This window comes from Cervus canadensis, chromosome 29 (genome assembly GCF_019320065.1).
Source record: "Cervus canadensis isolate Bull #8, Minnesota chromosome 29, ASM1932006v1, whole genome shotgun sequence".
Lineage (NCBI taxonomy): Eukaryota > Metazoa > Chordata > Mammalia > Artiodactyla > Cervidae > Cervus > Cervus canadensis.
In genome coordinates this window covers 32363056-32385844 of record NC_057414.1, presented here as the reverse complement: position 1 = coordinate 32385844, position 22789 = coordinate 32363056, and the positions used below count along the sequence as shown (strand labels likewise).

The following is a 22789-nucleotide window of genomic DNA, read 5'->3' as shown; positions in this document are numbered from 1 at the left end:
GGAAACCTCTCCCTGATTCGTGAACAAAGACTTCCTCCTTTAAATTCTTCTTCGTGTGTGGGCGCAGTCGCTCAGTCATGTCCGACTCTTTGCGACCCCAGGGACTATAGCCTGCCAGGTTCCTCTGTCCATGGGATTCTCCAAGCAAGAATACTGGAGTGGGTTGCCATTTCCTTCTCCAGGGGATCTTCCCAACCAGGGATCAAACCCGTGTCTACTGCATTGCAGGCAGATTCTTTACCACTGAGCCACCCAGTGGGAAACCCAAGTTCCACTTTAGTGTGTATTTATTCTTCAAAATATTCTCTGGACCCCTCAGGCACTTGACGACAGAGACGATCCTATCTAAGCCTCTTGGATTGTTCTTTGGAGTCAGATCTGTCTCCCCAGTTTTAAGCCCTGGAGGCAAGGCCAGTCTCCGTTCTGCGAGGTGTAGGGCCAAGTGTTGTTCTCATGCACAGATAACATACAGTCACAGTGGTCATCATCAGAGTCATGAGTTTTGGTAAGTGGAATATCCTAGGCTTTCTGAACACTTCGTTTTCATAACAAATTGAATAATGCAAGAGACATGGAGCTCTCAGTTCAGAAGTTCTGTTTGGGGACATTTCTCCCGATGACTGGGAGGAGCCTTCTTTGATGTAGTGCTAGATGGCGTGTCAGGCCAGGTGTGCGTGCCACCCAGCAGAGGGAACCTCAGCCCGTGTATATGTCACACTGGGAGTGCATGTGAGGTTGAAGTTCTCTAAGTTCCGGGGCGGGTGGGGGGGATCTGGTTTGTAAGGAAAAATGAAACACCAGAAAGGATTGAAAACAGGATCTGAGAGACTGAATGACCCCTAGAGAATATCATTATAGAAAGTCAAGTGCTAATGAATCAGGATCTTGGGATTCCATGAATGTTCCCCAACATGGAACATCTGAGAAATAGATTTACAGGGAAATAAATGGCAAGTTAAGTATTCTGCTAAATAAAGAAAGAAAATGTGCTAACATATATGCATGTGTGGGCATGCAGGTGAGTTTGTCTTAAGAACTGACAAATGTATGAGCTTACTATCTGGGGTCTGTGTGTGCCCAGGAGCGTCGACATGAATAAAAAGAAAATGACAATGTTCTGGGGATGTCTTTGGAGTCTTATACATCTATTTTGAGAAATATTGAAGAAAAATGTGGGCAGTTTATCCAATAAACATTTCTGTGGTTGATGGGGACAATGTATGTCATCCCTGGAGACTAGACTGTTGAAAAGTAAAATTTCAGTTACTTTATATGCTTTGTGGAGTATAATCTCTTTTTTTCAGAAAACTGTTAGCACTGTGTGTATGCACAGAGTCTAGAATCAGTATTTCTCTGGGAACTGAAGCAGACAGTTTCCCAACCAGTGGAGAGGGAGCTACCTGGGGAAGGACCCAAGATAGGGGTGGAGAATGTGACCTTCAGTGGAATCCAGAAGCAAGACTCCTAAGGTCAAGAGGGGTGTGAGCGTCTTAAGAATCCACAAGCTGTTTGAAGGAATGTCAAGTTTCTCAGCGCACAGACCATCCAGATTTACTTAAAGGACAAGTCAATTTTAAGAAGCTGCAAAACTTGAGGACAGCCAAGATTCTGACATGCGATGAAGTTTGTTTGGCACCTGTGTTATTCCACACACTTTGTGAGCTACTAAAGTTATCTGCACTTTGTAGTGTGCATGTCTGTGAGTTTTAACATATGCTCAGATTCAAGCACCCGCCACCCCCAGAACTGGACACAGTACGTGACGTAAATCATCTTGCCCTTTTGTAATCAAGCTCTTACCCTTCTCCCAACCTCTGCTGTTCAGATGACATGAATTCTGCTCATCTGTTTTCAAGTTCACTGACTCTTGACTCTTGTTGTTTTCATTCCACTGTTGAGCTTATCCAGTGAATATCTGAAATTCAGTTCTAAATATTTTCAATTTTTTATTGTTTATGGCTTCTGGGTCTCTGTGGAAATTCTCTATTTTCATATTCCTTTTGAGAGTGCTACCTTTTACTTCTTGGGACATAGTTATACTAGCTGCTTTAAAGTCTTTGATCATTGTAACATCTAGGTCTTCTCTGGGTGGGCTTCTGTTAATGGTCTTTTCCCTAGTGAATTGTTTAGCTTTTCCTTGTTCTTTGTGTGATTATTAACGGATTGTATCCTGCCCATTTTGAATATTATGTTAGTAGACTCGCAATCTGGTTAAAATCCTTTGAGAATACACTGGGAGGTAGAATCAACCCAGTCTTGGCAGCCAAATAGACCAGTTAGGCTCACACCACAGTCCTGGCCCTCCCGCTCCTGTGGCTCCAATGTTAGTTCTGATTCCAAAGTGTTGGCAGTGTCAGAAGATTGTTGTGCATTGGCCAGCCAGGATCCTGAGTGGAGGCATGAACCATAGTTTAGTTCTCGAAGCCCTTGGTATACTGTCCTGGGTGAGTCCCACACACGGTCAGTGGTGAGCCTGAGATTGCTCACATGCTTCATGTGAGCTCCCTTTTCTCTGAGATTTCCCCCCACAGGCTGGCTCCGTGGGTCCCCCTTCCTTGCCTGCAGCCTGGAAAGCAGAAGTCTTAGCTCCTGTGAATGTCTCTCACTTCTTGTGACGGCAAGTCAAACTGCAGGGCAAAGCGGGGAAAGAGAGGAGAAAACTATAACTGCGATTCCTTCTGTTCTTCTGAACACAGTTCCCTTAGTACCCCAGGTCACAGAGAAGATCTTGGTTGTTTTGCTGTTTTGTCTTCCGTTTTAGGTGGCCTCTGAGCCTACTACCATTGCTCCTGGACTTTAGCCTCAGGACCAAGGTTTATCACAGGGCAAGGAGAGGGGGAAAAAGAACAAAACCAATAACAAAACTAAAAAGTAATATCTCTCCATCTTGAAAGTTTTCCCTTTCCTTTTCTCAGACCAGAAAGTGAGGGTTTTTCATGATGTTTTTTCTGTTAGCATCCTCTACACAGTTTTAGATTCTGGCTGCTCTGAGTCAAGCCAAGAAAGAGGAAGAAAAATACCAAGAAATTTACCACCGTGGTGTTCTTCATACAAGTTTCAATTCTCCCTTTCATCTACCTTCTATTCTTTACTTTTCAGAGTCCTCGGGTTTTTGTTTTTTTTTTTTGTTTGTTTTTTTTTTTTTTTATATGTTTCTTGTCTAGTTGTAATGAGCAGGGGAGATCAGGTAAAGTGTGTTTGTGTGCGTGTATGCTAAGTCACTTCAGTCATGTCTGATTCTCTGTGACCCCATGGACTGTAGCCCACCAGGCTCCTCTGTCCATAGGATTCTCAAGGCAAGAATACTGGAGTGGGTTGCCATGCCCTACTCCAGATCCAGGGGATCTTCCCAATCCAGGAAACTTATCCAGTTTGATGTGATTCGAGTCTCTTAAGTCTCCTGCAATGGCAGGCTGATTCTTTACCTCTAGTACCACCTGGGAAGTCCCAGGTAAAGTATGTTTACTCCATCTTAACTGGAACTATGAATGCTGTCATCAGAATTGATGATACTGACAATAACTAATTAAATCAGTTTGGCTTTTTATTATCACCGTGCTTGTGTGACTTTAAACGATACCGATGAACAGACATTCCCACCGCCCTGCCTTTGATAAACCAGCGATGTAGGAAAATGGAAACTGGGAGTCATAGGAAATGGGGCTGCAGAGTCAGGTATTATGTCATACCCCTTAAATTATAGGGGAGGCACCAGGTTTAAAAAGACGGAGTCTAGAATTTCCATGGCAGAGCAAGGATACGAAAAAAGAATCAAATACACCTGTAGCCTCCAGTGGACAGGACTGGTCTGTAGGGGCATCCACTCCCCCAGACCCAGGATGTCAGCGGTGGGAGGTGAATCTCCAAAAAAGCAGAAGATGACAGAGATTGTGCAGAGCAGGTCCAGCGTGCAGATGGAAGGGTCTGAAAGAGAGTGGAGGTGAGGTGGAGGGAGTAGTCTAGGGAATGATGTGGCATGGGAAAAATGGGGAACAGGAGGCTACTGGAGAGGTCAGACACGTCCATCAGGAGACATGCCCGTCAGGGGCCAGGGGACTGCAGCTCACAGCCAAGTCCCATCTACCAAGTCCCATCATGGCCAAGTCTCATTTTCTGTGTGCCCCTCAAGAATGTCTTATTATGTTTTTAAATAGCTGAATGTCCATCAAAAGAAGAGGAATAGTTTGTGACGCAATAAGATGCTGTGACATGAAAATGTTGCTGTGCATAATCCACTTTGCTGGGACCCACTCCTTCTGGCTCTTTCTTGTGGCTGCATTGGACTGGCAGTGCCTGAGTTCAGAAGTCCCTGCACAGGCAGCATGACCTCAAATATTTGGGAGGTCTCAAATATTTGCCACGTGGTCAAAAAAAGTGTGCTGACCCTGTTCTAGAGGCTCGGTGATGAGGGCCTCACAGAGAAGGGAGGTTCCTAGGGCTGATGCTGGGGTCTTAAAGGCATCACAGGACACTCAGGTGAGGTCTGGGAGTCAGCTGTAGCTACAGGCTTCATACAAGCCTGGCTATGGCCAAGTCCTCCCACGGGGCTGACAGTGGCTTTGAGCTTTGATGAGAACAGAGTAGTTGTGGGAGCGAGCTTCTGATTTACCTGAACTACTGAGTGACTGTCTTCAACAGACACCCTTCGTTCTCCCTGCTTTCTCTGTTTAACATGTTATTTTATCATCTGCTTACGCTCCGTCTCTGTCTCTCTCTGCCCGCTTTCTTCACCAGTTGCTGACTTCACTGGTTGATCCACGAGCTCCCGTCCACCCCTCCCCTGCACCATGGAAGGTGCCAGCAGTCGGGTCTCAGATGTGGTAGTTAGTCTGCTGAAGAAGAGAATTAGAACAGAAACAAAGAATAACTTGTTTTCCCTCAGTTACTGTTGTTAGATTTTTCACTTCAAGGACCAATGTCATCAAACAAAAGTATTCCTCTATCCCATGTCATGGGGTTGTGGGAAAGGAAAAGAGTGACTAGGTTGGAAGGAAACCAGGGGGCTGGGAGTTAACGCCATCTAAGCAGAGCAGCTGAAGAGAGGCAGAGAGGGAAAGAACTCAACGCCCTCAGGGCAAGCAGAGCTCAGGGCTCCAGAGAAGGAAGGGGCCAGGGAGGTCACATGCATCTCTGTGCACTATAGGTGTCAACCCCCTTGAAGCAGGTGCTGAGGTTTTTCAGGGAGGTTTTGATGCTCCAGCATGGTTTTGCCCTATTAGGTCAAGTTCAAATTCAAGTCCTTGCTTGTGTCCACATCCCTGTTGCCAGCTTCCATTCCTTGCCTAGAGCTCTTATCACAGCGCCTGTTAGTGTTTCTGCTGCGGAGGCTGCCAGTGGCTCTGCAGAGGCCTGTTTTGTGTGGACGGCAGCACTTTTTCCCTGCCTGCCCATTCCAGGAAGGTAGAGAGCCTAATCACGTTCCCTGCAATCATTCCACTGCTAATTGCATATAGACAGAGCTGAATCACCAAGCTGATTCCACTCGGGAAAAAATGCAACCCAATTGATGATGCCATAAGAAGACTCTCTGAGACACTTCTGGTTAGACACTTCTGAAACCTGCTGCATCCTAACTCATTCGGAGGAAGCAGGGGCCTGAGCTACAAGAGCTTTTAATGAGGGGTATTTGTGGAGATGGACAACCAAGCTCTTTTCTTATTCACTCCAGGTCTCGCTTGATGAAGGCTTTTTAGTTCCCCCTTAGGAAATGTGCAATAAAATTATTTAACCTTAGGAGATTAGGACACATCAAGGACACTCTTTATGTGTCCAGTTCTGTATCAAAAGAAATATTAAACTTAAAAGATATCTGCTGGTTTCTTAAAAGTCACCAAAGAAGGTTTGAATAGTTCATTACAAGAGCCAGACTAGCCACCAGAATTATAGTCAGTTACTTCATTCATTCAGTCTTGACCATATGATCATTCGGCGACTTCTATGTGTTCAATGCTGCCATACATATTGGGGCTAAAGATAAATAAAACCCCCTTCTGTCTTATAAATTCGAGTGGGGTAAACACAGGCAATTGTATAACAATGCACTGTGATTGGTGCAACACTAGAGGCAAATAAATAAATAAATAAACTGTAGAGAGGAGGTAAGGAATTTTGATTGCAAGAAAGGGTTCCCAAATGAGTGATATTTAAGATGGTTTTGAAGGCAAAAAGGAAGAGGATGCAAAGCACAGGTAAACAGCTCAGTCTGTAGGAACTTCATGGTGCATCTAGTGGGTGGGGGGAGAAAGGAGCTGGGAACAGAACCGAAAGACATGGATGAGAGCCAGCTCAGAAAGAGGAGCGGAGCAGGACAAGGTGCTAAGGATGGGGGAGGGGAGGTTTGTTTTGTTTTGGTTTTGCGATCATTTGGGGATCAATACTAAATATAATAACCTGGAGGAAGGGGTAACAGTGGAGAAGGGATTGTAATAATCCAGAGTAGGTAACTGGCATTGAGTTAACACAGGTAACAGGATGAGAGAAAGAAGAAAATAGATTTGAAAACTATAAAGGGGGTAAAAACAACTAGATTTGTTGATGGAAGGGAGGGAATGAGTGAAAAAGTAGAAATTAAATGTGACTCTCTTTTATCCTGGGAGAATGGGGAAGAAGCCCCACCACCAGCAGAGATTAGCAGACGCAGGGTAAGTGCAGGTTTGAGGGGTGAATGATGGTTCAGCCTGGGGTGTCTGGGAGACACATGAGGGTGTTATCCTGGCAGTTCCAGGAACAAAGGTCAGCAGATCGTCCTGGGATGCTGACATGGACCTGGAAATTGGGAGTAGAACTGGTCATTTAAACTGTAGACACGGGATTCAGAGTATGGATTGACCAAGGGGAGGAGATAGAGGAGAGCTGAGGAGGGGACTTTATAAGATGCCATCAAATTGCCAAATTGCTTCTAGAATCTGTTCTTTCTGACTCTTTTAGATCCTTCTGTGAAGGATCTAAAAAGAATTTGCTCAATTTCTCTCATACAATTCTCAGACCCAACCTAGGAAGGAGGAATAAAAGCATTTCCACGTGTCACTAACAAGGGAACTGGGGCTCAGCAGTTTACTCAAGGCTGCGTAATTCCTAAAAGAAAGAGCCATAATTAGGGCTCAGAAGCACTGAGTTTGTCCTGACAAATCATAGTTGTCTTGTTTTCTTACATTGTGCTCCATCAGCAAGCAGGTGTGCATGCCTATGTTTAGATTTTGTGTGAGATGAAGAGAGATGGAAGGAAACCTTAGCAGTGGAACCGATGAAAGAGTAAATAAGCTCCTCTTTTTCCTCCACCTCTCTTCACTTCTACGTGACGGGGTTGAAGGCCCACCTGTGTGTGGAGTTCCACTCGGAGCCGAGGAGGGAGGCGGTCCCAGACAGCCAGGCAAGGTTGTGCACACATCTCAGCCAGTGATTCAGTAGCAGGTAGATTTGGTGGTGGGTAGATTTTGAGAACTACTTGCAAAGATGATTATGTTATGTTAAATATATTCAAAAGTGATAGTGAAATTCGCTCAGTCGTGTCCAACTCTTTGCGACCCCATGGGCCACATAGTCTGTGGAATTCTTCAGGCCAGAATACTGGAGTGGGTAGCCGATCCCTTTTCCAGGGGATCTTCCCAACCCAGGGATCAAACCCAGGTCTTCCTCATTGCAGGCAGCTTCTTTACCAGCTGAGGCACCAGGGAAGCCCAAGAATACTGGAGTGGGTAGCCTACCCCTTCTCCAGTGGATCTTCCTGACCCAGGAATTGAATTGGGGTCTCCTGCATTACAGGCGGATTCTTTACCAGCTGAGGCACCAGGGAAGCCTGAGAATACTGGAGTGGGTAGCCTACCCCTTCTCCAGTGGGTCTTCCCGACCCAGGAATTGAATTGGGGTCTCCTGCATTGCAGGCGGATTCTTTACCAGCTGAGCTACAAAGTGAAAGTGAAAGTGAAGTCACTTAGTTGTGTCCAACTCTTTGCGACCCCGTGGACTGTAGCCTACCAAGCTCCTCTGTCCATGGGATTCTCCAGGCAAGAATACTGGAGTGGGTTGCCATTTCCTTCTCCAGGGGATCTTCCTGACCCAGGGATCAAACCCGGGTTTCCCGCATTGGAGGCAGACGCTTTATCCTCTGAGCCCCCAGGGAAGCCCCAGGGAAGCCCCAGGGAAGCCCTAAATATGTTCAAAGCCTATAATCAAATCTAGTGTAAACAAAGATTTTCACCATGCCTCCCTTTCTCACTGGACCCAAATAATCCTACATCCTCAGGCTTTCTCTTACCCTTGTGGGTAGCCTGTGTCCCCATCTCCTCTCCGGGTCAACCGGAAGTGCAGGCTGGCTTTTCCAGCTCCAGCATTGATGACACTTGCAGCTTCCTCTCAGGATCTGGTCTGAATTTATTCACTGGATTGTTTTAACTATAAATCTGATCCCATCCTGGGCTTTCTTCTCTCTCCCTTCCCCCAGGCGGGATGTTTTCACAGCCTGTTTGCTTGGTACATCACCAGTGCTCCCTCCGTGTCCAGCAGGCCTCTCATTGGCCTCCAGTGGTCGTGGGTCTCGGGGAAGGAACAGAACCCTGCCCACTACACTTCTTTCCTCCTAAGTCTGGGTGGGAGGAGAATTCCTCTTGTTTAGTGAACAAAGCACTGCTCAGATCTGCATGCCTGTTCTTCAAAAGGATGACTTATAAGTTACTTCACTTTCCATCCTCTACAAAATATTTAACATATACACAAGGCTGTGCTTTACTCCTAGAGTTATTCCTTCTTCCGATCATTGGTTATATTTTAAGAAGTTTTTTCATTTTTCTTTGTAAGACTGGAGGTTGATAGAGACTTGGTTCCATGCAGTCACTGTTAGATGAACCACAGGACCATAGAGGGGTCAATATGAATCTTTCTGGGTTCGGTACTCCTTTTAGACCTCTTTTCAGAAAGAAATAGGATCTTTTGTTAAAAACACACATGCACACACACAGAAGCATACGTGCATGATGTCATTTCCGTAGCTTCAGAAACCCCTAGGGTTGGAGCTCTAGTTTTCAGATAAAAATCCTGCTCTTAGTGTGGAAATCATCTTCATGGCTAAAGCACAGACAGCCCTGCTTTCCCAAGGCAACTCAGGGCGAGGTGGCTGCAGTGACCCCCTGCAAGTGGACTTCTGACCATTTGTGTGCATAATAGAGCCTGGGACCTTAACCCATTAAGAATCTTTTTTAAAAAATCCATTAAATTAATCTGGACAAGGATTTTCAAAGCAACTTCAAATCCCACAGCCCTGATTCCTGGCTTATATCTCTAGGGATTTAGAAAAAGAGAAAGCAAACAGCCGACGTTCGAGGTAATATGACACTACGGAGTTCTATATTTATCCCCTATCAATGTCTTTCAGACCAAATTGGCTGAGTTTACAAATCAAAAGCTGATTCCTTCACTTATTTTTTTAATTTTTTTTTTTTTTTTAGCAGCCATCAGCTGCACCATTGCAAACATCCAGGTTCCAGACATCAAGCTGCAAACTCCAAACCTCCAGCTGTGCATTTTCTGACTTTGAAACCATCCCCCGTAATAGACGGTTTGCATGCAAACCTGAGCTGGGGTTCCTCGTGAAAAGGCAGGCAGCAGAGGGGCACACAACTCCAAGAGCCCAACCAGTTGCTGGAGCTGGGTCTCCAAAAACAGCTTGTTGTTAAAGGAAGGGATGGGTCTCAGAGATATATGGGACCTGGTGCGGTGGAGTGCAAAGGGGTCACTTTCATATAATTGTGTTTTGTTTGCAGCTCCTTCTCAACACAAATGTAAAGATGATTCCCAGAAAGTGTCCCACTTTAAAAATTAAGGGAATTCCCTTTTCTTTTTATATATCCATAAAATATATTTCATGTATGCATATTCATATGTTTTCACAAACATACACTTGGTTTCAACTGTCACAAGAGTTCTTAATATATGTTTTGCTGTTACCTTTATATCTAGATAGGTAGGTATGCAGATAGATTGATAGGTATATAGATGATAGATATGTAGTTAGATGGATGGTACATAGATAAGTAGATAGATCAATAGGTTGAGAGATAGTCGTGCAATTTACAGTTGAATCAGTTTATGTAAATTTAATTGGATTTATGATTACTGCTTTATGATGGAATCAGTTTAAGAGGTTAATTTGAAGGTTTGGGAGACTCCGTCATCTGAGTGGGGATGCTGTGGGAAATGAGATGTTTCCAGGTCTAAGAAGTCCACCGGCAGTAGTGATGACTCTAGCCTGGCAGGCAGGCATGGGCGGGGACTGCAGCTCCTCCCCAGCAACCAATGCGGGTGTGTTTAGGGAGGGTTCCTCTCCTGTAATGGGAACCAGAGACTCTGGAAAACTCATCCCACCCCACTCCCCAGCACTGGCCCCTGTGTTTGATGCATAACGTTCTGTGTTTGATGCATAACGTTTGATGCATAATGTTCTGTGTTTGAAGCTGTACCTCAGCGCAAGAGCAGGAAAAATTCAGAACTTTTCCCTGAAGAGATCTTTGACATTCACGCATTCTTAGAGAGATTGTTAGACTCTCCTTTCTACCAGCCAAGCTATCTGCATCCAAAGGAAAGGTCAAGAAAAATACATACGTGTGTATATGTGTGTGTGTGTGTGTGTGTGCGTGCGCACATGCGCATGCTCAGTCATGTCTGACTCTTTGTGACCCCAAGGACTGAGCCCCACCAGGTGCCTCTGTCCATGGGATTTTCCAGGCAAGAGTACTGAAGTGGGTTGCCATTTCCTCCTCCAGGGGATCTTTCCAACCCAGGAAGACTGAACCCATGTCTCCTGGGTCTCCTGTATTAGCAGGCAGGTTCTTTACCACTGAGCCACCTGGGAAGCCTCTAATGTGTGCATATGTGTGTGTATGTATGTATGAATATATATATATACACACACACACACACACATATGTTGGTGGGGTGGGGGCGCTTCCCATGTGGCTATGTTAGTAATCTCCAACATGGTAATTGCCAGTGCAAGAGATGTAAGGGGTGGGGATTTGGTCCCTAGGTTGGGAAAATGCCCTGGAGAAGGAAATGGCAACCTACTCCAGTATTCTTGCCTGGAGAATCCCATGGACAGAGGAGCCTGGCAGGCTACAGTCCATAGGGTGGAAAAGAGTAAGACACGCCTGAAGCAACTTAGCATGCATCTACATATATATATGTATGTTCTTGTGTTCTTAGCTGTGAAATTAGAGATACTTCTCAAGCCCCCAGTTGGTCTCACATGGGCTATACAGCTGCACCTGCCTTCTTAGAAGAAAGGATCCCCAGGAATTGTAACCCTTGTAAATCAATCAATCAAGACTTTGATTTTCTAAATCAAAATCTCCTAATTTAAGAGAACAGAGTAGAACTTTCTAGTCCCAGGATCTGTGGTAAATCGTTTGTAAAGTTATTATGATTCAGTCCCCCTGGAAAAGCAGAGATCTGATTATTCTTTCATTTTCACATCGAGATGCTCCTGTATCAAGGATCTGGAGTACTATAGTATGCTCATATCAGTTGTGGGTCAGTAAGGGTAATCATGAGAGCTGCCGGTTGTTCAGAGGTTACCATATGCTGAGTACTTTACTATACTTATTGAATACTCACAACCACCCTGTACGTTGGTGTCATTTTCCCATTTTAAAGAAGAGGAATCAGAAGAATGCAGAGTGAGTCATCAGCTAGGATGACTGCGGGGGCCAATGTGCAGACATGGGAACTCACCCCTGCCCACAGTGCGGCTGAAGGCCAGTGGGGCTAAGAGCTGAGATCAACACTTCAACCATTTTGCTCCAGCTGAATACCAGTTCTTCGGAAGCTCTCCTGTGTCAGTTGCTCAGCAGGAACAAACATTGTATTAATATTTAGAAATGACTTTTGACACTGGTCATCTCGCCCTGTCACAGCAGATGTGGCTTTTGTCTGGAGCCCACGAGCCCCCAGCCTGATCCCACAGCCCCAGGATTCCTCCAGCACCAGGTTAAGATCGCCCTGAGGGCCCATCTCCATGCCGAGAAACCCCAGCTTTACCTCTTGTTAGTTCTCGGAGGACCCCTCCAATGCAGCCCCCCCACCACTGCCTCTTCAGGCTGAGGTAGAGTGAGGGTCTGCTATAAGGGTTTTTGGCTGAGGCCTGGGAGCCCCAGGCTGCTCTGAGTTCTCAGCAGGAGTGGTGGAAGGGGATGAGGAGGGCTTCCTTGCTCCATCGGCAGCTGCTGACTCTGGATCTCACAACACCCTCACCCACCTCTAATGTCTTCCCTGAACACATCTTCTCTAGTTCCGCCCTCACCACTTCCTCCCTCAAACCTCAAACGAGTCCTCTGGCTTTCGAGGGCTGCTGTTGAAGATACTAACCATGCTTCTATCACCATGTGTTTGTGGGCCAGACCTCCCAGCACCTGAGCAAAACCATGGCTTCCTCCATCAAAGCACAAAACTTCCAGCACTGCTCAGCTCAAAATCAAGACACCTTGGAGGGACACCCTCTTACCTGTCCCCAGCTCTCCCCAAAGCCCAGTCTGCATTGAACAGGAACTTCCTGATGCAAATCAAAAGGGAGGAGGGAACCAGAGTCTAGAGGACTAGTTTAGGACTAGACGAATCTTCCCTGGTGGGTTTTCCCTGGTGGCTCAGCCGGTGAAGAATCTGCCTGCAGGAGACCTGGGATCAATCCCTGGGTTGGGAAGATCCCCTTGAGAAGGGAACCGCTACCTACTCCAGTATTCTGGCCTGGAGAATTCCAGGTACTGTGTAGTCCATGGGGTTGCAAACAGTCAGACACGACTGAGTGACTTTCACTTTCAGACAAACCTAGAAGATGAATCTAGGACTAGACAAGTCTAAGACTAGGCTAGTCACAGAATTTGAAATAATTTTTTAAACGATTCCAAATTTGGAATTCTAGAATTCTGTGCTCTTTTTTTCTCTTAGTTTCTGAGGTCCAGTGATTTTTTTATTTCAACTCATATTTATGCCATAAAAATATTAAGCAAGGAGACAGCTGTGCCTTCTCCTCTCCAATAGCTACAGCTGTTCTCCTTGACAAGTGTTTCTCGGGTGAGATAAAAATGATAACCGTGGCTATTATTATTTTCAGTTATACAGATTTCAAAGCCCAATCTATGAACTCAGAAACTTGGGGTTTCTTTTCCAAAGGAGTGTTACTTACACAGGGCAGTTTTCATCCTTCCATGGCTTATAAACTTCTGAGCTTAAGTCCTCCGAAGAGTATGAAGCTTCTTTGGAGCTTCAGGAAATGAAATTATCATGTTTCCAATTTGCTTCCTTCCCCTGCTTAGATTGTCAGAGTCTGCTTAATGAAATAGTTCTGTTCCTGAAAAGTTGGTTGCAAAACGAATTCTGTTAGATAAATCACAATTCCTCATTGATCTCCATTTTTAAATTAAGGATGCATCGCCCAAGGAAATAATCAGCCCCAAGATTAAATATAAATTATACTAAACACTCGATAAAACTTTTAAAATCACATATTTAAAGAAAGACTATTGTTAGAACACTAGTGGTGATGATATTTTTTAAAGTCGGGAAATACAAATATTTTGCCAGGAATAATGACCAAAGGTGGTGCTGTTTGGGAACAGAGTGAATGGATAAGGATGATATGATCCATATATACATTGGAATATTGTTCAGCCATAAAAAAGGAGCAAACTTGAGTCATTTGTAGAGATGTGGATGGACCCAGATCCTGCTGTACAGAGTGAAGTCAGTCAGAAAGAAAAAAGCAGGTATATATATTAATGCATAAAAATGGAGACTAGAAAAATGGTTTGGATGAACCTACTTTTAGGACAGAAATAGAAATGCGAATGTTGAGGACAGACTTATAGACAGTGGGGGGAGGGGAGGGTGGGATGAGCTGGGAAAGTAGTGTTGACACATACACACTGCCATGTGTAAAATAAATAGCTAGTGGAAGGCTGCCGTACAGATCAGGGAACTGAGCACGCGGCTCTGTGATGACCTCGAGGGGTGGGGTAGGAGAAGGGTGGGAGGGAGGCTCCAGAGGGAGGGGATATATGTATACTTAAAGCTGACTCCTGGGTCAGGAAGATACCCTGGTGAAGGGACAGGCTATCCATTCCAGTATTCTTGGGCTTCACTGGTGGCTCAGATGGTAAAGAATCCACCACCTGTGATGTGGGAGACCCAGGTTCAATCCCTGGGTTGGGAAGGTCCCCTGAAGGAGCATATGGCAACCCGCTCTAGTATTCTTGCCTGGAGAATCCCCATGGACAGAGGAGCCTGGTGGGCTACAGTCCATGGGGTCACAAAGAGTCGGACAGGACTGCGCGATGAGGCACAGCACAGCATAGCTGATTCACGTTGTGTACAGTGGAAACTGATGCAACATTATAAAACAATTATTCTCCAATTAAAATAAAATTAATAACATAGAAGCAATAAATAAAAAGAAAAAAGAGGTTGACAAACTTCCAATTATGTAAACTACATCCTGAGTGCCTTGAAAGCCAGAAATGCCCAAGACATGGCCCCTGCTGTTAAAGAACTTCAATTACATGGGAAATAAAACCAGTGAACAAGACATAAACCCACCCTTAGAAAACACTCATCGCTGCGGGATTAACAGGTGTGGGGGCATCCTGTGACCTAGTGTGCTGCCTCTGTCCACACATGTGATCCTGGACTCCTTTAAGCTTCAGTTTCCCACATAACAAAATACAGGATTGACCTAAATCCCTAATTCCCAACGTTGAGTATACATGAGAATTTTTAAGACTCCTCATCCCAGGAGATTCTGATTTCGTAGGTATGACTGGCAACTAAACTTCTCTATTCAAACCATGATTCTATACAGTTCTACTGACCTCAGCTTCTGTCCTGCCTCTGTGGGTCTGTTTTCTTTTTGTCTTTCTTCCAATATTTTTATAAGTTATCCATTCGAGCAACAAAGCACTGATCATTTCATAGCCAGAGCACAGATGCTACTAAAAGAAAACTTTCCTTGAATCATTAACTCTATAAATCCAGATTTCAGTTAAGTGTTTTTTTTTTTTTTTTTTTTTTCTTTTCTGTTTGCTTGTTTAAGTAATACTGATAGTTACCTCATTTCTGGTGATTCAGAGTTTTATTTGTTTTGTATGTATATGTATATATGTTTAGTCACTAAGTCGTCTCTGAGTCTTTTCGACCCCATGGACTGTAGCCTGTCAGGCTCCTCTGTCCATTGGATTTCCAGGTAAAAATACCAGAGTGGGTTTGTCATTTCCTTCTCCAGGGGATCTTCCTGGACCAGGGATCGAATCTGTGTCCTCTTCATCGGCAGATAGGTTCTTTACCACTGAGCCACCTCGGAAACCCATATATGTATATATACTAGCTTTCTCTCTGGTTTTGATATTTTTGCTTCTAATTGAGAAAAAGTATTTGGGGAGAAAGATGAAAAATATGACAATGAAAGCTAAAATGTATAAAGCATTTTAATCTATGCATATTAATTTTCATATGCCTTACCCAATTTAATCAGGAAGTGTAGGGACTTCTGCTTTATTGATTACGCCAAAGCCTTTGACTGTGTAGATCACAAAAAACTGTGGACAATTCTTCAAGAGATGGGAATACCAGACCACCTGACCTGCCTCCTGAGAAATCTGTATGTAGGTCAAGAAGCAACAGTTAGAACTGGACATAGAACAACAGACTGGTTCCAAATTGGGTAAGGAGTACATCAAGGCTGTTTATTGTCACCCTATTTATTTAACTTACATGCAGAGTGCATCATGCAAAATGCCGAGTTGGATGAAGCACAATCTGGAATCAAGATTGCTGGGAGAAATATCAATAACTTCAGATACACAGATGACACCACCCTTATGGCAGAAATTGAAGAGGAATTGAAGAGACTCTTGATGAAAGTGAAAGAGGAGAGTGAAAAACTGGTTTAAAACACAACATTAAAAAAAAAAAATAATATCATGGCATCCAGTCCTGTCACTTCATGGCAAATAGATGGGGAAACAATGGAAATAGTGACAGATTTTATTTTCTTAGGCTCTAAAATCACTGCAAATGGTGACTTCAGCCATGAAATTAAAGGACACTTGCTCCTTGAAAGAAAAGCTATGGCTAACCTGGACAGCATATTAAAAAGCAGAGATATTACTTTGCAAACAAAGGTCTGTCTAGTCAAGGCTATATTTATTCCAGTAGTCATGTGTGGATGTGAGAGTTGGACTATAAAGAAAGCTGAGCACCAAAGGACTGATGCTTTCAAACTGTGGTGTTGGAGAAGACTCTTGAGAGTCCCTTGGACTGTGAGGAGATCCAACCAGTCCATCCTAAAGGAAATCAGTCCTGCATATTCATTGGAAGGATTGATGCTGAAGACAAAACTCCAATACTTTGGCCACCTGATGCGAAGAAGTGACTCATTGGAAAAAACCCTGATGCTGGGAAAGATTGAAGGCAGGAAGAGAAGGGAAACAACAGAAGATGAGATGGTTGGATGGCATCACTGACTCGATGGACATGAGTTTGAGCAAGCTTCAGGAGTTGGTAATGGACAGGGAAGCCTGGCGTGCTGCAGTACTTGGGGTCGCAAAGAGTCGGACACAACTGAGCAACTGAACTAAACTGAACTGTAGGGACTTCGCTGACAATCCAGTGGTTAAGACTTTGCCTTCCAGTGCAGAGTCGTCCAATGCATGGGGTGTGGGCTCAGTCACTGGTCAGGGAGTTAAGATCCCGCGTGCCTCGAGGCCAAAAAACCAAAACATGCAAGGGAAGCAATATTGTAACAAATTCAGTGACTGTACTTTTTCTCTAATTCTACATTTGTTCTGGAGAACACAGGTTAGTAAAATTAAGCTTCCTTGGTTTTTGAAGGATGACATTAGTGTAATTCTCTTCCTCTAGTAGTACAGATGTAGATCAGTAGGAAATGCACACTTTGCCCAAATCTTAAACTATCAAACTTCCTTCCCTACATAAAATTGCCTGATATTAATATTGTAAATTTCACATACAGTAGCGCAATGTTCTCACAAAAAACATGAGAATTTTTTTTTTTTTTTTTACTATGATTGCCCTTTTATTTACATCCTTGCATTTCACCCTGTGGCAATATCCCCCTCTCTGCCTCAACTTCTCCGTTTGGATGTTCCTATAACAAGTTCATTGGAGTTTGGTTCCTGTAAGTCTTACTGTGGTCACACAAGAACCTGTTTGATTGGTAGCATTAAACCAGAAGCATGCTTTGTGGTTGGACAGAACAAGGGACCTGGGAACCCTGCGCCGTTTTGTTTCCTTGCTTTGATGGTGTCATCACAGCCTCCCAGGAGATCTGAGGTCCTACCAGCCACTGTCCTGACGCTGGAACTCAGTCCAGAAACAGCTGTCCAAAGCTAATTTATCTCCTAATGCTATGGCACTGTTAATTTATAAATTACACTGGTAATTTGAGCTATTATTAATTTCAGATGGTGTAGGGCAAGCCTAATTAAAATATGACACCAATTGCCACACATATGTACCAAGGACCACCATTTAAAATTAATGGGAATATCAAGTGTGACACTAGTGTCCGCGATGCTCTGCACAGTAATTACAGCATCTAGCGGGGAAGATCTGACAAATGTAGGCTCACGGTGGGTACAAATAAACAACGACAATGTAAAAGGAAGCACAAGCTCTTCATTTAAGCCTCTCCTCCACGTTTCCTCCACCCTTCATCAGTTCAAGGTTAGTGCTCTTTCCCCTAAAGATGCTTAGGGAGCAGTGAGACAATTAAGGCCACTGCGCTTACTGGTGGGGACCATGTGTCTCTATGGGCTAATGTTGACTGTCTTCTCAGATTCTGGACTTTGGGGCCCTGCTTGCTACTTTCAGCATGTTCTTGACTCTTCCTGTGAATTGATTGACTCTTGCTTGCCTGCTGTGACAGATGCTATCTGCAGGTAGTACAGGCAGGGGAGCTCCTGTCCGTGTATACTACAGCTTCCATAGGCAGAAAGACAGCTGGGGGATGCTCAGGTTGGACTAGGTCTGGATGATGACAGACTTATCAAGACCCAGGAGTGCCGGCCACTCTGGGCAGGCAGTGGTCCTTCTGTGTACGAGAGCTATTGTCTTCTGTGTCATTGTCATCACCCCTACTATTACCGTTATAAAAATGGTGATCTTAGCAACGTCACAGAACAAATATAAGCATTGTTTACATGTCGTTATTGTTGTTCAGGCGCCCAGTCGTGTCTGACTTTTTGCGACCCCATGGACTGCAGCGCGCCAGGCCTCCCCGTCCATCACCAACTCCCGGAGTTTGCCCAAGTTCATGTCAATTGCATCGGTGATGCCATCCAGCCATCTCATCCTCTGATGCCCTCTTCTCCTTATTTACATACCACACACATAATTCTTTGTATGACATCAGTTTCTTTTAATTGTCATATTTATTTTCTGCATCACAGATACAGGCAGCATTATGGAGAGGTTTTATGCCCTGGGGGAAGGACTGTGCCTCTTCCCTTCCCCTCAGAATGGGCCCCCCACACTGTGTTAACAGAGCCCTGATCCTCTGAGTCTGGACCTCCAGGCAAATCATAGGGTAACTGTATAGTGCTTTCAAAGAGGGTTTGAAAAGCCACAAGTGTGTAGTGCTTTCAAAGTGGGCTTCAAAGCACTTTCTTGTAATCGGTTTATCATTTGTTCCTCCAGACATCCCGGTGTGCTCTGTGGTGACCTAGAGGGGTGGGATGGGGGTCCCTATCTCAGACCCAGAGCCTGACTGCTTGGTGAGATTCGGGGAGGGTGAACATTGACATTATTCATCACTTATTGAGGACCAGTAATTCTCCAGACTCTGTGCTTGGTCCAGGTAGGAGCACAAACATTGTACCTGGTCCACTGGGGAACCGAGGACAAGCTAGTGATGTAAGAGGTAGAAGGGAGGCAGGCAGGAGAGCTGGAGTCCATCCTGAGAATCTGGACTGAGCCTAAGCACGATGCTCTGCAGACACAACCACTCCACACTTGGTTTGCTAAGTTTGTGCCTTTGTTGTTTTTCTTCCTATTTCCTCACCCCTTCTCCTGCAGCTGTGGGCTTTGTGAGTGAAGACGAATATTTGGAAATCCAGGGCATCACCCGGGAGCAGTCGGGGGACTACGAGTGCAGTGCCTCCAACGACGTGGCGGCCCCAGTGGTGCGGAGAGTCAAGGTCACCGTGAACTGTAAGTGGTCTCAGGCGCCCCCACCCAGCACCTTCAGGAGGTGCTGCCCTCCTGGCCAAAGAGAGAGCTGGACCACACTGTCAGCCCTGACACGGGGCGGGAAATGGTGCAGCCTCGCTGGCCATTTTCTGCTTTCAAGAGCAACGATTCTAAGCTCTTAAAGAAAATAAATGGGAGCTGAAAATAATTTTATATAATCCAAAACTTGACTTAGAGTCCCTAAAAGATCATTACATCGCATCCAATGCATAATTTATACAAGCTTGTCTTTGAATCCCAATTTTTACTCATAATGTCACCAAGCTTCTCATTCTCTGGACAGTCATCTCCTTAATAGGGAGCAAAAATGAAAAGCATGTGTATGGAAGAAGTGTTATAATTTATGTTTATATATACTTATGTTATCTCATCCTCTTCTAATTATGTTGATGGACATGGTATACATTCACAATTGAATTATAAATAGATAAACATACACATATCTGATGTGAGAGGGTATATCTCATACCTGATTTTTGCTAATAGAGGTACTGAACCCCAAAAGCTGGAGGCCACTTCTCTGGACCCCTCCTCTTCCTTCACCATCCAAATTCTCTCTGACATCGATGCTGCTCAATGTCCCCGCTCCCTCATGCATTCTCTCTAGGTTCCTCATTAGGTACCCTGACTCGGGTCTCTAGGACATTCGGAAAGTTTTCCCAGATGTGCTACTTTCAGATGCTCTTAGGACAGAATAGAACCCAAGAGTTAAACCAGCAGACAAGAAGAGTTTCTCCTTCCAAACTTGGGTGGGGTTGGACACAGAGGAAGAATACCTTGGTTTGATATTTACTCCTTCACTTTAATATGTTGGTTTCTGTTACAATTTGAGCCTAATTAACACAAAGCACTTGACGAATCAAGGAAACAGGTGAAGCAATCATGCCATTTTTGTACCCTACCACAATTTCCTTTTAAAGTGACATAACCTAAAGAGTAAGGAGATGTAAGAGAAGGGGAAAACCTATGTAGAGAAATAAGAGAAATCTATTTGTAAATCAGCACATGAAGTTTATAGCCTGAGGTGGTCAGATGCGGGTCCAGGATTTGGCTTCAAAGTGCTAAACCAAAGATAGGAAACATCATTTGGTTTGAGGTTCATGTCCATAAGATAAAAGTGAATTTGTTGCTTCAGAGAAGCACTGCTTTTTTCTGGTGCTGAGACTTGAAAAATAATTTCACCTTAAGGTCCCTATAAATAGAGCACAACAAGCATCACTTGCAACGGTCATGCAATGGTTGGCTGTGGCTCTTTTTCATAATGCATTTCAGTGCAACTGTCGGCATTGACAAGGGTGGTTTGGCAGAGACTTGGAGTGAAAGCAGGCTGAATACTTAGGTAAAGTTGTTCTGGCTGGATTCAAGCGTCCAGGGTAGAACACCTCCAAGAATGACGGATCTGTATATCCCCCAGGCAATTCTCTGTGACTATTATTTCTTGCAACTGAGTTTTTGATGGGAATTGAATAGTTCAAGCTTATATACTCTGGCAAAAACCTGGTGTGCAGAAAACCTATAGGGCTAGATTAAAGGTACTGTCAAGCCATGGGGCATATGGTGGATGGGGTTGGCTATATCGTAGGAAAGTGGAAAAGTTTAAACAGGAAATAGGCCTCAATGCCTGCTCATTCCACTGGTGTCCAGAGGGAAGCAGAGACAGTGCATGCGAGCCTTTCCTTGGTGATACAGGATGGCTTCCTTCTCCAGCACTTCGTGGAGACCAGAGTTAGAGTGGGGCCTGGAAAACAGATCGAGGGAGGCATTTGAGATGCTGTTGAATGTCCTCTCTTTGTAGATCCTCCATACATTTCAGAAGCTAAGGGGACCGGCATGCCTGTGGGACAGAAGGGGACCCTGCAGTGCGAAGCCTCCGCGGTTCCCTCGGCAGAATTCCAGTGGTACAAGGATGACAAAAGGTAAGACTCCCTCCCCCTCTCCCTCCCCCAAAAAGAAGGAAGCTCTTCCAGGTCCCTGGTTCCACATGGACACAAATGGATTCCTACAAAGTCCTCTCTTGAATGCCTCCTGCCTGTGAAGGAGAAACAGTACCCAGACCAGTCTCTTCTTGATGTGAATGAACTTCAGCTGTGTTTGTAATGCCGCCATGCAGAACTATCACTCGCCAGTCAAGGAGCCTAAGAAAAACTATTTCTTTAGGAAAATGGACTGTCCAAGGAAAGACCACCAGGAGCCCTGGAAAGCCTGTGAATTTTTTATAGGCCTGGGAAATAATGTGTTCTGCCCGCAGCTATTTTTAACGCATTCTCAGGCTTGCATGAAGGCGTCAGGAGTGCTCCCGGTGCTGAGTTAGCTGTGGCCGAGGACTGTGGTTCCATTGCAGACACACTCAGTGGTGCAGGAACGTGTCCGTGACCCGACTTGGCCTCGCTGTGAGTAGAGCCTGTACTCTCACGGCGGGAGAAAAGACAAGGGCCTCCCCGTCCCCTCCTATTGTCGCAGCCGCCGTCCGGATGTTTGCCCTGATTCACTGAAGTTTGTCACCGCGAGGAGTTATCACATGGCGCGTTAGCAAAGGGTTCAGCAGCTCCGAAAGCCAGGCAATTACTGCCATCAAAGAGCTATTTTAAGGTGGATGATCAGCAATTGATGGGCAAGAGCTGTCCACGGTCAGAACACAACTTGGTGAGAACAGGGAGGGGGCAATGCAGAGTCCTGAGGTGTATGTGGGGTGTAGCTGGGGGAAGGAGTCGGAGAGCCTGAGAAGCTGAGGAAAAAGCAAAAAAAAAGGGCAACTTTGGGAAGGAGAGAGGGTGAGCAGCTCCAGGCCAAGACGCAGATTGAGAGCAACCCAGCTGCTGCCCACAGGAGTCAACATCCCCAGCGCCTGAAGTCCTTTACTTAAGAGGCCAGTGTTCAAGGCAATGCTTGGTGCAATAGCCAAGATGTGGAAGCAACCTGTGTGCCCACTGACAGATGAATGGATAAAGAAGATACGGTGCGTATATACAATGGAATATTACTCAGTCATAAAACAGAATGAAATAATGCCGTTTACAGCAACTTGGATGGACCTGGAGATTATCATAGTGAGTGAGGTGAAACAAAAAGACAAATACCATATACCATCACTTATATATGGAATCTAAAATATGGCAAATGAACTTATTTACAAGATAGAAACAAACTCATAGACATAGAAATCAAACGTGCTTACCACAGCGGGCAGGGAGGTAGAGAGATACATTAGGAGTTTGGGATTCACAGATACACACTACTGTTATATATATATATGTATATATATATATATATAAAAGAGATAATCAACAAGGGGAGGACCTGCTGTATAATAGTACAGGGGACTATATTCAACATTTGAATAACCTATAAGGGGAGAGAATCTGCAAAAGAATATACACACACACACACACATATATATATGAATGTATAACTAACTCACTTTGCAGTACACTTGAAGTTAACGTGACACTGTAAATCAACTATTCTTCAATAAAATACAAAGTTAGGGATTTCCCTGGTGGTCCAGTGGTTAGGACTCTGCTTCCCTTGCAGGGCATGCAGAGTT

General features: G+C 44.7%; 1 protein-coding gene across 6 annotated transcripts in view; it reads left to right on the top strand.

The window, feature by feature from the left end:
- NTM (neurotrimin) overlaps positions 1 to 22789 on the top strand; it is a 1022340-nt gene that overhangs the window by 978177 nt on the left and 21374 nt on the right. For all 6 annotated transcript variants that reach the window (XM_043452247.1, XM_043452249.1, XM_043452245.1 and 3 more), the window contains 2 exons: positions 19072 to 19206; positions 21041 to 21161. In XM_043452247.1, the coding sequence (XP_043308182.1) occupies positions 19072 to 19206; positions 21041 to 21161 (256 nt within the window). The remainder of the gene's footprint in view (positions 1 to 19071; positions 19207 to 21040; positions 21162 to 22789) is intronic.